Source organism: Melozone crissalis, unplaced genomic scaffold, assembly GCF_028551555.1.
Source record: "Melozone crissalis strain CALT ecotype California unplaced genomic scaffold, PUWL_Pcris_2 ptg000198l_1, whole genome shotgun sequence".
NCBI classification, from domain to species: Eukaryota; Metazoa; Chordata; class Aves; order Passeriformes; family Passerellidae; genus Melozone; species Melozone crissalis.
This window is the reverse complement of record NW_026535962.1, coordinates 1,550,879-1,565,521: the sequence shown is the minus strand read 5'-3', so window position 1 is coordinate 1,565,521 and position 14,643 is coordinate 1,550,879. Positions and strand designations below refer to the sequence as shown.

The following is a 14,643-nucleotide window of genomic DNA, read 5'->3' as shown; positions in this document are numbered from 1 at the left end:
CGGAGCTTTCGCTGTCCGTGCCGAGCTCAGCGAGGCGCGGCGCGGCCCGGGGGGTTCCCGGGGAGCCCCGGGCAGGCGGCGCTCCCGCCCCGGTCCCGCCCGCCCGGGCGGCTCCAGGAACCGGATCCGCGGGCTCGGCAGAGCCGCCGCCGCCGCCGCCAGCCATGGACCTGCGGGCCGAGCTGCTCAAGTCCATCTGGTACGCCTTCACCGCCCTGGACGTGGAGAAGAGCGGCAAGGTGTCCAAATCCCAGCTCAAAGTGAGTCCCGCGCACGGAGGGAGGGTGGGAGCGAGCGGCGGAACGAGCCCGGGGCTGCTCGGCATCCCCGCGGGTTTCCATGGAGAAATTGTTCAATATTGAGACCAATAAGATCGTGCTGTTGCTTCCTAGTGAAGTTCTCAGGCTCTGTGGCATCTCCTTTTAAAAAAAGGGGTGGGGGGGAATTCATGCTCAGATGTGTTTTCTAGGTGAAAATGATGAGAAATCTAAATTGTAGTTATCAGTTTCTTGTGCTTTTTATGGCCAACTAAGAGCCCAAGTTCTGTTTACGTTTTCTTGCTTGCCGGAGCACCTGTGTTCCTCCTTGCTGAGCCTGTGGGTCGGGAGGTAGGGACAGGTTGCTTTTTAACAAAAACTCCTCAGTGCTGTGGCTAGAAGTAACGCAGCACTTTTAAAAACTCTCCGCTTTCCCCTCTTTCCACTCCTAGCAGCTTTCAGAGGGCTCATGCCCTCAGCCTTTCATCAAACCCATCACAGCTTTAGAAACCTTTTTGTCTGCCCCCAGGCCAGGGTTGCTGGCACCCACCCGGGAGCCCCTTGGCTCTGAGAATAATTGGTGTTTTTAACCTTTGCACGTGGTGGGAATGTGTTTTTTTCATCCGTTTAGTTCTCAGGCTGGCACTGGGGTTGGAAATGCTGCTTGGTACCAGGGTCTGGGATGAGAGACCTGAGCAGGAGCATGCTGAGCACGGGTGTTGCGTCAGGACATGGCAGCTGCTGCCAGGCTGCGAGACCGTTCTGAACCGCTGCAAAAGGACCCCCTTTTCCTCCATTCCCTTTATTTTACAGTGCTTCCCCAGGACAGGCTGCAGGGAAGGTGCTGGTCTTTGGCAGGGGGGTGAGTTTTGCCCCAGAATTAAGAGTTTTTCATGCAGGGATCTGGAGGAGAAGCAGCGGGAGGCAGATTCTTCCTGCTCAGCCTTTGCGGCTCAGAGCCTCCGGCTGCCCCCCAGAACTCGTGGCATGAGCCCTGCGAGCCACACTGCCCTGCTAAAACTGTAGAAATAGCTGAAGGAATTAGGGAAAATCCTAAAGTAGGCCAGAGCTTAATTCTGTGTGCTAATCCCTAAGAGGGGCTGCTGTGCTCCCTTCACAGCACCCCCTGCACCACTGCTCTGGGTCCAGAGTCTGGCCCAGGCATGGGATGGACCCAAAAGCAGCAGCAGTGCTTGTCTTGAGAGATCTGTATCACCAGAGACCATGCTGAGGCCACAGAGACTCTTATTTTAATGGCAGTTTCATGGAGAATTCATGCAGGGTCTGTGGCTGTGGTGGTGCTGGGGATGGCACCTCCAAAGTGACTTTACCCAGGGGGACACTTGAGAGGGGAGGGGATGTCCTCCCACGCGCCGTCAGTGACGGGATGGGCTGGCAGCAGGTCACTGAAGAGCACAGCTCAGCTCTGGATGGCTTTCCCACTGTCTCCAGGCCAGGCAGAGCCTGTTTCCACCCACAGAAACGCTCGAGTTTGCCCCAGCCCACACAGGCCAGCCGCGGTTCAGTGAGGGAGGAGTGCGGGGTCTCGCTGCTCTGAGTGATGAAGTGTTAAAGCCACCGAGCCCTTTCCAAAGCCCACCAGGGCTGCTGGGCCCTGAGCTGGGCTCTGCTCCCTGACCCGGGCGTGTTGCTGCACGAAGGGTCTTGAGCAGGGGTGGGAAAGACACCAGGCTTGAACCGAGAGGACAGAGCTGGGTGGGAGAGCAGAGCGAACTCGTAGGAATCCTGCTGATAGGAGCAGGACTTTTGTGGCTAGTCCAACAGAGAATTGCTCTTGAGGGAGGTTGAGAGGCTTGGCTTAAAGAACAGAATAGCAGTTAGTGTGTTCATGAGCGTGATGTTGGCATATTCAGCTAAGCAGAAGAGTGCTAAAGGCCGTGCTGCGTATTCTGTGTTATACCCAGCTCCGGGCAGTGCTGTGAACCTGTCAGGGTTTCCAGCACGGAGACCCGGCTGTGGGAAGCCGTTGTGCTCCTTGCAGGGGCACCTCAGAACGGGCAGGCGTGTGCAGACACCCTGGCAGTGTGTGTGTGTCTGTGTGTGTGTCTGTGTGTGTGTGCGCAGGAAGGAAGGAAGGACAGCTTGCGGTCGCTCGGGTGCTGCGCGCCCCGACAGCTCGGGGAGCTTTGCTCCCAGCACAGGCACAGCCCCAGCCCTGCTCCTGGCAGCGTTTGTGCTCTCAGTGCCACTGCATTGTCACTCCTGGGCCGGGGTCGGGGCAGGAACAGGCGAGAGGCAGGATCATAGCAAAGGCAGAGAAGGCTTTATCCAAAAGAACTGTGCGGTTTTTATGGAGTGGTACAATAGGTTCTGTTCTATTGGCTAACTAACAGAAACATCTTCCTCATGCGCTGTCTTTGAGTTTTTCCACTTTATTTTTTTGAAGAAAAATAAACTAGAAAAAGTCCACTTGCAAATTGTTTATAGTCAACAAGTTATCACATCTTTCTAGCTCTTTAAGACGTCTCACCAGCCGCTGTGAGAAACGCTTGCCGTTTCTCTCTGTCTGTCCCACGGCATCCACAGTGCATCCCCTCCCTGGCTGGGGTGTGGTCCCTCAGTGTGGCCATGCATGGCTGGAAGCACCCAGCACTGCCCTGGTGCTTTTGGGCACCTCTGCTCATGGTGATGGGTGTGCCAGCGGTGGGAGAGGGTGGAGAGCACAAACACGGGTGCTGCTCACAGGAATGCAGGGCACTAGGAGGAGTCAAACCCCTGGCCATCCCCTGCATGCCACAGGGTTAGGGTTAGGTGCCAGCAAACTGCTTTCCTAGCATCCCTCTCCCTGCTGTTCTCCTCCTCCCGTCGCTGTTTCAGAGCCCACAAGGGTTTCTCAGCTCTCCCATCTCCAGCCATGCCACCACTGACCAGGCCAGGGCTTCCCTCCCCGTTTGTCAGTGACAGCCCCGTGACAGGAGAAACTTTGGATGGATGGATGGATGGAGGGGCTCAGGGTGTCCCCCACGGCCGGGGTCACAAGTGAGACCTCACAGGGATTTTTAGGGGTGCTCTGAGAGGAGGGGTGAAGGATGGAGATGAGGGACCACGTTGGAAACACTGAATGGATACGATTCCCAAATTCTGAATTCATCCTGACGGACTGGTTACCATCCTAGAGGGTGTCCATGACATTCCCAGGCCTTCCCACCACTGTGTGGACCCTGGGGCTGCACTGAGCCCCGAAAGGCACCAGTGTAGCAGCTCTGCTCGGGGCTACAGCCCTGCTGTGTGAGCACAGGGTGGAGTCCTGCTGATCCCATTGGTCCAGAGGGTGGAAAAGAGAATGAAAATCTGGTCGAGCAAGAACCGTCCCCAGCTGCAGCAGCCATCGTGGCCTGGGGCAGCTCCTCTGCTGCTGGGAGGAAATTTCCAGCCCTGCTCAGAGGATGCTGTTCCATCTCCTCCAGCCCCGCTCTAGAGCCCTGGGCAAGCTGCATTGGCAGATCCTGGTGCAGTGGGGAGGTGTCAGTCTGTTGAACCATCTCCTGCTTCTGGGATGTAAAGGCAAGGAGAGCATCACAAGCTGGAGGTGCTGCTGGTGCTCGTGGGCAGCCTTGCTCCAGGCTTTCCAGCTCTTGGGAAATCCATGAGTTTGTAAACATGCTTTATTTGGGGGGATTTGAACAAAGGGGGCTGTTGGCAAGCCTTGCTGAGTATTTCTGGGCATGGTGTGTCTCCAGATCTCCATTCCAGACAAAACCTTTGCTTAGTTTCTCACCGGTCTTTCCTATTTTCATGTTTCCATCGTTCTGTGTCCCCAGCAGCCAGTTGGTGCCAGGCTGGGCCTGGTTGTGCCAAATGCATAGCTTGGGGTGGCTTATCAGCTTTTGTAGATCAGAGCGAGTCCTGTTTGCTCTGAGAGGTTTGAAACAGCCCTTTCAGGAAAGAAGTTCCTCCTGTGCCAAGAAAAGAAACTAATGTGGGAAAATCCTCAATTTTCACCCGTTTCTAGATGATTCTCTAAAATTCACGTTTGGAAACGATGCCAAAGCCAAGCCTCGCCTGGATGCTGTGGCTGCAGGGAGGTGATGCCATGCAGGGGCTGACTGAGGGGTGGCACCTTGGGGATGTGCTGGGGCAGGGCTGGGCGTTGCTCGCCTTCTCACCACCCCCTGTGCTCGGCCAGGTGCTGTCTCACAACCTGTACACGGTGCTGTGCATCCCCCACGACCCCGTGGCGCTGGAGGAGCATTTCCGTGACGATGATGATGGGCCAGTGTCCAGCCAGGGCTACATGCCCTACCTCAACAAGTACATCCTGGACAAGGTGAGCTCCTTGGTCGCCCCCCAGACCTGCTGCCCCTCGTGTGAGGCTCCTGGGAGCTCCCCTGAGCTCTTGGAGATCACATTCCTTGGTGGGTGGAAGGAGGGTGCAGAGAGACGGGGACTGCACAGGTGAAAGCCAAAATGAGTGAGAAATGTTTAATACTCAGCATCTCCCTGGCAAGGATGAAGTCATCCCTTTACATCACGGCTCTGGATGGAGCAGCTTCTCTGCCCACATCTCCTGAAGAGCTCAGACAGAGAAATCAGCCCCTTTTATCCTCACCTTTGAGGTGTGACCTCATTTGGCAAAGAGGAGAGGGAGCTGCAAGGAGGAGCAGAGCTGGGGTGGGCTGGGGCTTTCTCCCTTTTTTCCTGTGGTTCAGAGCCACCTTTGTCTGGCACAGGCAGAGGTTGCTCTGTGGGTGCTGTTTCTTCCAGGCATGTGAGGAGAGGAAGAATGACTGACAGCTTTCTTCCACTGTGTGCTCACTGGTGCAGTAACCCTTCACTGCCCTGGTGTGCCAGTCCCTGTGCCAGTCCCTGTGCCAGTCCCTGTGCCCATCTCTGCCTTGCCCAGAGCTGCTCAGCAGCTGCCCAGCTTGGTCCAGCAGTGCTGATCTTGGCTGCAGGGATCTGGTCAGCAGCAAACAAGGGCAGAGCCTTCCCCAGCTCCCTCAGCCCAGAGCAGGAGCTGCCCCAGGTCAGCCCAGCCCAATCTCCCCATCACAGAGTGGCCCAAATCCTTCCAGTTGCCCACACGGTTCTTTGGGAGGCGATCTTTAAACCCACCCCCTCTGGTTTCACCATGGCAAAGAGAATCCCAGAGGCAGCCTGAAAAGAGGGAAGTGGGTTTTCCTGGTAAGAGAAGCTTTTAGCTTTTGCCACCCAAAGGTTTTCCTCCAGCTTTGCTGCTCCTGTGCTCACACAGCTGGGATAGAGCACCCGGGGACAGCCAGAGCTCCTCTGATCCCATCTGCACCAAACCTGCTGCCTGGGGCAGCTCACAGTGCCAGGACACAATTGAATATCACCAGCAGGGACGAGGCTGCTGGAGGCACCATTCCTGCTTGGCTTCCCCTCACTCCTCAGTTCCTCCTTGTGGTTCAATGGGGTATCAAAAAACCCCAAACCGTGGAGGCACTGGGGGTGAGAGCCCCACATCATCCTGCCTGTGCTGCACCCCAAGCTTCCTGCTGGTGCTGCCGTGCTTCTCACTGGACAGATTTTAGGAGTGAGGTTCCTTCTCTCCAGCATTTCCTCCCCTCCGTAGCTCTTCAGCTCCCCACTCACCCCCTGACTCCTGCCTGCAGGTGGAGGAAGGTGCTTTTGTCAAAGAAAACTTTGATGAGCTCTGCTGGACCCTGACAGCGAAGAAGAACTACAAACCCGACCGCAATGGGAACGGTGTTGTGTCCCACCAGGATGCCTTCAAGCTCTGGTGCCTCTTCAACTTTCTGTCTGAAGACAAATACCCTCTTGTCATGGTGCCAGATGAGGTAGGAGCTGCCTCTGCCCCCAGCCCTGCCCTCCCAGGGCTCCATGTGCTGGCAGAGCCCCATTTGAGGGTGACGCTTCCCGGCATGTCCCACTGCATCCTGTGAGACGTGCTGTTCCAGGGGTGACAGAGAGGAGGCTGGGGGTGGGACAGGGGGGCTGCCTGCCCTGGGCACCCCTGCTGTGCCCACAGCCACCCCACTGCCCAGGGACAAGGGGGGACTTCTCCCCTCCAATGTGCTGTCCTGCCTGGAGGGCAGTGGCAGAGCAGACCTGGCTGTCCCTCTCCGTGGCCACTGCCACCCCTGCCCAGCATGAGGAGTGTTAAGGGTGAGGTGCCAGCCAAGGAAAAGCCTCACAGTAATCTCCAAATTCCACAGCATTTAGGGGGGAAGGTTCTCCCTTTCTCTGGGGTCAGATTAAACTTCCATGAGAAGAGGGGCAGATCTGGGGAGAATGCACACCTGCACAGGCCAAGAGTGGCCTCAGCAGAAGGAACTTGGCTGGGCAAATGGCTGCTGTTGTCTTCTACCCCCTCAACCTCCTGAGATCAGCAGAAAAGTCAAAATTAAAAAAAAAAAAAAGAAAAGAAAAGAAGAGGAGCAAAAAAGGCAAGAAGCACGGTGCTGCGCAGACGTAGGAGGGCAACCGCACTTCCTGTGCCCTGGGAGAGGTGTTTCCTGTTCCCCAGAGCATGAAAAACTGAATCATCCTGAGCACCAGCACTCAGTTCTTGCCCCCTTTCACAATTAAATGACATAAAAAATCCAGCTGGCTGTGGGGACCCTGCTGTGTGTCACCTTCCTGTGTCACCCGCTGGTCTCAGTCCCCAGACTGTGGGCAGAGGAGAGCTGGCTGCAAAACTTGAGCTGGGGTAAATCTTCCCCACAGCAGGTCAACCACCTTGACTCTTTTTATTTGCAGTTTTAAAATGATGCTCATTTCCACAGGGACCTGTCCCCCTGCTCCTCCCCAGTGATTTTTGGGAAGCAGTGGTGCTGAGCTCACTGTGAATTTGAGAATCATCTCTGAATGATGTTCAGCAGTGCTGGCCTGTGCTCCTTCAGGCTCTTGACTGCTACAGAGTTTTCTTACTCTGCAGACAAGCCAGAAAAAACATCCCAGTCTTGGGGTTAAAAGGAAAAACCTCTCAGTAGAGGTCAAACTCTAACCCAGCTCCAGTCTCCTCCATTCCAGCCTGCTGCCTGGGATGCCCCAACCATCACAAAGGATGATCCCTCTGGCATCAAGGTCCTGCATCTCCAGGCTGGAGAGAGATGCGGCCTTGGGCTCTACACAATGGGTTGATGGGGTGGGGACAGCCCTGTCCCCATGCAGAGACACTGTCACTGAGTGTCCTCCTCCCCACAGGTGGAGTACCTGCTGAAGAAGATCTGCACAGCCATGAACGTGGAGCTGAACTCGTGCGAGCTGGAGGATTTCCTGTCCCAGGAGCCGCAGGGCCAGGGCGGCCTCACGGTCTGGCAGTTCCTGGACATGGTGAACTCGGGGAGGTTCCTCAGAGGCATCGAGCAGGAGGCCATCAGCATGGCCGTGGAGGAGGTGTACCAGGAGGTCATCGAGGATGTGCTCAAACAGGCAAGGAGCTCACACATTCTGGGGCACAAGCTCAGTCCTGCTCCCACCCCGTTTTGATCTCCGTGTCTCTCGGGTGCAGGGCTACCTCTGGAAGAAGGGCCAGCTGAGGAGGAACTGGTCAGAGCGGTGGTTCATGCTGAAGCCCAGTGCCTTGTCCTACTACATGACTGAGGAGCGGAAGGAGAAGAAGGGGAGCATCACATTGGACAAGCACTGCTGCGTGGAGGTACAGCCCGGGCCACGCTCGGCTTGGAAGGGAGACCCAAGAACACACAGTGAGCGTGGGAGAGCCACTCCTGTGGCTGAAGACGGGGGGATAAGGTGGGGTAACCCTGTGCTGTGTCCCCTCCCTGCAGGTGTTGCCAGACAGGGATGGCAAGAGGTGCATGTTCTGTGTGAAGACCTCGTCCCGCACCTACGAGATGAGCGCCTCGGACACGCGGCAGCGCCAGGAGTGGACGCTCGGTCTGTGCCCACCCCACGCCCCTTCCCCGACCTCCCCGTGCCCCTGCTGTCCCCACTGACCGTGCCCTCCCTCTGCAGCCATCCAGACTGCCATCAGGCTGCAGGCCGAGGGAAAGAAGTCCCTGCACAAGGACCTGAAGCAGAAGCGCCGGGAGCAGCGGGAGCAGCGGGAGCAGCGCAAGGCGGCCAAGGAGGAGGAGACGCAACGGCTCAGGCAGCTGCAGGAGGAAAAGGAGAGGAAGCTGCAGGAGCTGGAGCTGCTCAAGGAGGCCCAGAGGCAGGCAGAGCTCCTGCTGCAGGAGGAGGAGCAGCGGCGGAGGCAGCAGCACGAGGAGATGCAGAGGACCCTGGAGATCCAGCTGCGGGAGGCCGAGCAGGTGCGTGCATCCCACAGGGGCTGTGGTGCTCACGCGGTGAGTGCTTCCTTCTGCTTCCCTTGCCCAGGGCAGCCCAGGGGTTTGGATGTACAGTGCTGCTGCCACCCATCACCTCTGGGCTCTGTTGTGCCTGAGATCCCTTTGAGCAGGAGATGAGGACAACCTGCCTCAAGGGGCTTTAGCTGGGGGACAGTGAGAGGCAAATGCTGGTGCCAGGCTGGACAGGGAGCCCATTTCTGACCTGACAGCCAGCACTGGCTCCAAATGACACAGCCTGTCTCCTGAGCAGGGAAACAGCTTCGCTTTGGACCTGTCACCATGGGCTGCCCCTGCTCTGGCCCACTCCACCCAGTGGGCCCAAGTGGGTTCTGGGGACACTGGTGGTGGCCTGGCCCACTGATGGCTCCTGTCCCCGCGCAGGCTCGTGCCTCCATGCAGGCAGAGATGGTGCTGAAGGAGGCCGAGGCGGAGCGGCAGCGCAAGCGCATCCTGGAGCTGGAGGACATGCAGGAGAGGCTGCAGGAGGCCCTGCAGCAGGAGGTGAAAGCGCGGCAGGACGAGGAGGCTGTGAGATATGCTCAGGCCAGGTAGGACCAGGGCATCCCTCCCCCTCCTTGGGCAGCTCAGTGCTCCCGGGTACTGGGGTGTCTGGTGACTCCCCAGTGTGCAGGGTGGGACAGAGAAACTGGGGGAAGAAGTGGCAGAGGGACATCCTCACCTCTTCATTGTCAGGCTACTGGCTGAGGAAGAGGAGAAGCTGAAACAGCTGATGAAGCTGAAGGAGGAGCAAGAAGAGTATATCATCAGAACTCAGATGGAGAAGCAAGTCCTCAAGCAGGAGATGGAGAACAAGAACAAGTGTCTGGAAGAGGCGCAGAAGCAGCTGGAAGAAGTGAGAGTGAACAGGCAGCGGGTGGACCAAGATGTCATGGTGAGCATCACATCTGTGCCACATCTCCTCGCATGGTGAGCCCAGGGGACTTTCCAACCCTCCCAGAGTCACCTCCATAGTGGGGAGGACCAAGCTGGAACTGCTGTGGGGGTTTCTGAGCTGTGCCATGTGCAGGCACGGCGTGGTGCAGTGGCTGAGACAGGACAAGCGTGTCCTGCCCTTAGAGAAAGCACTGCTGTCGAAAGTGATGTCAACAATGGGAGTGTGTGAAGGGGAGAGGGTTGGAAGGGGAAAAGAAGGTCTAAAGGAGAATGAACTGGGTCTCCATCTCAGAGGGAACCTCCAATCCAGGCTTACACAGGGAAGGGAAAGCCGTGTCCATGGTCCCATGGGGCAGCAGCTCACCCTTTGCTCTGTGCCCATGGGGCAGCAGCTCTCCCTTTGCCCCATGCCCATGGGGCAGCAGCTCGTCTCCTTTGCCCCGTGCCCATGGGGCAGCAGCAGCAGCTCACCCTTTCCTCCATCCCCTGCAGGCGGCCCAGAGGAAGCTGCGACAGGCCAGCACCAACGTCAAGCACTGGAACGTGCAGATGAACCGACTGATGCACCCCATCGGGCCTGGAGGTAGGAAACAGCTGAGCCAGATGACCACCCTTCCCTTCATCCCCTATGCCCACACCCCCACCCATCTTCCCCTTTTTGGGGGCATCTGGTGGCTGGAAGGACCCTCAGAGAAGATACCGCAATGCCTCCTGCAAGGAGGGGCTCCAGCTGAACAGTCAGTTTGGGCCCCAGGTAAACAGTTCTCTTTTTCCCTCCACCCCCAGACAAGCGAACAAACGTGAGTGGAGGAGTCTTCGCTGGCTACCAGCCCCTTCTGTCACGGAGAGATTCTTCCCTCAAACTCAAGCAGAGGGTGGAGGATAAAGGCAGTGACCCCACGAGGGAAAACAGCAAGGAAAACGTGAGCAATGGCGGGAGCAGCAGCATGCTGCCATCTCCAAATGCGGACACCATGGCCACTGAGCCCACCAATTAGCCCACCAGGATGGCAGAGCCCAGCTGGGAAGGGCAGGGCTCAGCTTGTCCCTCCAGGTGGACGGTCAGTGTGGCCATCTCTGCATGGGGACCAGCACAGAGCCTACAGGGGACTGCCCAAGGCAGAAGTGCTCCCATTTCCATCAGTGAAGGGCTGCAGCCACCACGTGCCAGGAGGCTCAGGCAGCCCAGTGCTGGGGAGAGGGCAGTGGGACCTTCTCCTGTGGACTGAAGAACTCAATTCCTTGTCCTCTGTTTTACACCCTGTACTAAAAAAAGAGCTGCTGCTGGGTCAGGGCCCTGTGGCCCAGGACTGCAGTTCCCCCTTGGTTTCTACAACAACCCTTCTGCATCACTCACTGTGCTCCAAGGTGTGGGGCTTTGCCACCAGCCAAGGACACCTGGACTGACCAAGCAGGGCCTTCTTGTCACCCCACACCATGCCAGGTGTCCCTAACTACAGCCACCACTGTGTTCCCGGGCAGTGGGTGGTAGTACTGGAGCCACTTACTTAGCAGAAACTAATGACCAATAAAGCTTTTGGAGCCACTGGCCACAGACCTCCTGCCCCACACACTGCAGGCACCAGCCCTCTTTCCATGGCAGTGCAGGGTTTGGATTTCCCCTGTGTGAAAGAGCCCTTTGAAAGGAATCAGCCACAACCTGTGAAAAGTGGCCCCACCAGCAGATTTTTGGTTGGTTTGTGGAGGGCCAAGAGGGACACAGAACAAAACAAAAAAGCCCCAATAGCACACCATCATTTGGGTTGGTTTTTCCAGCATCTCTGTATAGATACAGTCCCAGCTGTGCCTTTGGGGTGTTTATAGCCTGGGGCACAGAGCCAAGGTGGCCTCTGGAACAGGCCCTGGGTGCAAGCTCTGCACCGACTCCATCTCTGCACCCGCAGATGGGCTGAGTTCGTTGGGGAGATTACGATCTGTTTCCTCCCGGGCCTCGAACAGCACTCTCCCCAGTCTCACAGTGTTTCTCTCTCAGTTTTTTTCCACCGTGCCCGAAGGGACAAAGCGCTCAGTGTGCCCGGGGTGCAGGGCAGCCCTGGCCCGGGCCCACGCGGCCGCGCTGACGCACAGCGGGGGCACGGGCACTGCAGGGGCTGCAGGTCAAACACATCGCCTGTGGCCCCTTCCCTCTGCTGGCACACACAATATATCATAGATCGGGGTGGCCCTGAGTGGGGTCCCTCGTGGGGTCCTGCCTGCTCCACACCATCCTGGCCAAGCCACTTGGACACAGGATCCTGCTGCTCTGCACGGGATTTCTGGGCACAGTGAGCCCTTCCCAGCTCTGCCCCGAGGCTGGGTTGTTGTACTGCATATCGAGGGGGCCGCGGTGCGAATTGCTGGGCGCGAAGGGGGTGACTGGCAATGCTTGGGGTACTTGGGCACGGAGCCAACTGCCCCCAGCCGGCGCCGCCGCCATATTGGGCGGCCTTCAGGACGCCCCGCCCCCAGGACGCCCCGCCCCAGGTTGCGTCACAGGCAGTGCCTACATTTCCCATGAGGCCCCGCTCCGGCCGCGGGGCGCAGTGCGGGCGGCTCCCGGCAGGGGGCGGTAACGGTGCGGAGGGGGCGGGGCCGTTGCCGTGGTGACGCGGGCGCGAGGCTCCGCGGCGGCGGCGGCGATTGGCCGCGGGAGCGCGCGGGGTGCGGTGGCGTCAGGGCGTGCGCGGTGACGCGCGGGGCCGGGGGTGACGGGGAGGGCGGGGGGCGGCTGCGCGAGCGGGGCCGCGCGCGAGGTGAGTGTGAGGGATGGGAGGGAGCGGAGCCGTGAGGGGCTGGGGGTGTGAGGGGCTGAGGGGGTGGCAGGGCTGGAGCAGGGGGTGTGAGGGGCTGAGGGGGTGACAGGGCTGGGGCAGGGGGTGTGAAGGGCTGAGGAGCTGTGAGGGGCTGAGGGGGTGACAGGGTTGGGGCAGGGGGTGTGAGGGGCTGAGGGGGTGACAGGGCTGGGGCAGGGGGTGTGAGGGGCTGAGGAGGTGTGAGGGGCTGAGGGGGTGACAGGGTTGGGGCAGGGGGTGTGAGGGACAGGGCTCGGTGCAAAGGGGACGTGGGTGTGGAGAGCTGCGGCGTGAGGGGCATCAGTGAGTTTAGGCTGTTCCTGGGAAATCAGGCGGGACTGAGGACGGGACGTGGCTTACACGGGAGGAGGGTTAAGGGGACTGTGCCTGCCTGCTGTGCCAGGGTGGGGTGGTGGAGGGTGCCAGGCACTGCAGGAGTCTGGGGCTGGAAGGAGGAGAAGCAAGGATGGATTTTGAGCAGAGCATCTGGTGAGGGGCTGCTCCAGGAGAAGGATCTGAGAGTCCTTTCTCATCCGTCATTTCTGCCCGTTCCACTCTCCCTGCCCTGGGATCCCATATGAAGGATATGTGTGTGAGAAGGAATCAGATGTGCTGTAGGGTCTGGGCAATGCCTGTCGTGGTGCTGCAGAGGGGTCTGAGCAGTGGCTGCCCCATGAATCAAGAGTCCCAGGGCTGGTTGCAGTGTTGGTCTCTAAAACAGTGACCTGTGGGTTGAGGCAGCCCATGTCCTGTTTCTTGTTTCTGCTCTACTCTCCTTTCCTCCTGCCCTCTTCATGCAAGTCCCTTGTTGCCTTCAGCAGAGTATCCTCTTCTGTACAAACATGCTGCGGGCTGAGGTGGGAGTTTTCCTGATGACTTGCCATGTGTCAGCCAGGGACAGCAGAGGAAGCATCCAGGTGGGATGGGCTGGCAGGTTCCCTCCATGCCCTGCTGAGCTGGTGCAAGTGTTGCCTTGTGTGCAGTGTGATGGGCATGCCCTGGCATTTAGCAGTGAATGGGACAAGGTGAGCCAGGCATTTAGTTTTAATTCTCAGATCTCTGGCAGCAGCAGAGCACTCTGGTCTGCAATGAGAGAGAGCTCAGGGTGTGATTTGTGCACTCCCTTCATGTGATTCAGCCCTCCTTGACAGTGTCGAGGCTAATGCTGTGTTACTGAATGGGGATGAGCTTTATTGCTGATGGAGGAGAAAGCCACCTCCTGATGTGCCAGTGGGGCTGGAATGGCTTTAGTGTTGTTCTTTGTCAGAGAGATTAAAGAGAAACTTTGTCAGGATTGTTTAAGAAAAACTATATTCCATACTGGGGGAGAAGAGATGAGGAACCTACTCTGCTGTGGAAGTGAAGCTCCTGAGGGCAATTTTGTGGCCCCACTGAGGCAGAGGCTGGTGCTGGATCCACACTTGGCAGAACTCTGTGCTGTCCTCAGCCCCCACCTCTAAACAAGAGCAATCGCTGCCTTCAAGAGGATGTGGCTTTGACATCACTGATTGGGAAATCCTGATGTGATTGATGTCCAGTGCAAGGGGCTTGGGTTATATGTCACACTTGTGCCCTCCTCTGGATGTGCCTTGATCCTGTAGGGAACACCCTCCACACTCAGGCCACACTCACCCTTTGAGGCAGGGGGTTCATGTTCATTTTCCATCTCTCCTGGGCAGCTGCAGCTTCCATGTCAGTCCTGGAGGGATGTGCTGCACTGGGGGCTCACTCTCAGCACAGCACTCGCAGGTTGCTGCCCAGCTGCCTGCCCTGGTAGGGGCTGGTGATGCTGGTTTCTTGCTGGTTTGTTGCTGGTTTCTTGCTGGTTTGTTTCTGGTCCTCATCTGCCTTACAGGTTGTCCCATGTCGAGGGCAGCAATACAAAATGGGGCTTTTCATTGGAGTGGGAGGAGCAGCTAAGCCTGGGTAATGTCAAGGAGGGTATGTGGGTGCAAATAGCATCATGTTCACATCTTTGTTTAATGTTTTAGTCCAGTTAGTCTGCATAACTGTCTAAAAATAGGACATATTTCCTCTAAGTCCTCTAGTTCAAAGCCTCATAAGCCATTTTTTTTCCAGCATTAGTCTCTTCCTTCTCTTTTGAGTCTGAAATTCATACAAGGCAAAGTTATCAGGAAAACCAAGAAGAGTGAATGAACTCTGTTGAATCCTTAAGTTTCAGCCACCCAAGAGGAAGTTCATTAAAGTTGCAGGAACTTTCTGGCAGCCTCTTGAAGGTGGATTAAGCAAGCTGGGTAAACAAGCAGCCTTGTGGCCACCACAGCCCTTTTCCTAGCATCAACTTTGTGCATTGTCATAAGAGCTCAGGGTCATCAGCCTCTGGCTGCAGGTGACTTGAGGCAGAGGTGACATCCTTGGTGAGGGGATGGGGCTGTCCCTGCTGGGAGGGAACAGCCCCAGGGTTTGCTGTCCCTCCTG

General features: G+C 57.6%; 1 protein-coding gene across 1 annotated transcript; it reads left to right on the top strand.

Moving 5' to 3' along the window:
• The first annotated feature begins 159 nt into the window (after positions 1–159).
• DEF6 (DEF6 guanine nucleotide exchange factor) lies at positions 160–10,953 on the top strand. Its single transcript, XM_054293967.1, has 11 exons — positions 160–260; positions 4,405–4,545; positions 5,855–6,040; positions 7,410–7,637; positions 7,717–7,863; positions 7,994–8,102; positions 8,181–8,479; positions 8,900–9,066; positions 9,212–9,410; positions 9,905–9,995; positions 10,199–10,953. The coding sequence occupies exons 1-11, from the start codon at positions 165–167 to the stop codon at positions 10,408–10,410; spliced, it is 1,875 nt and encodes a 624-aa protein (XP_054149942.1). The 5' UTR covers positions 160–164; the 3' UTR covers positions 10,411–10,953.
• Positions 10,954–14,643: the final 3,690 nt, after the last annotated feature.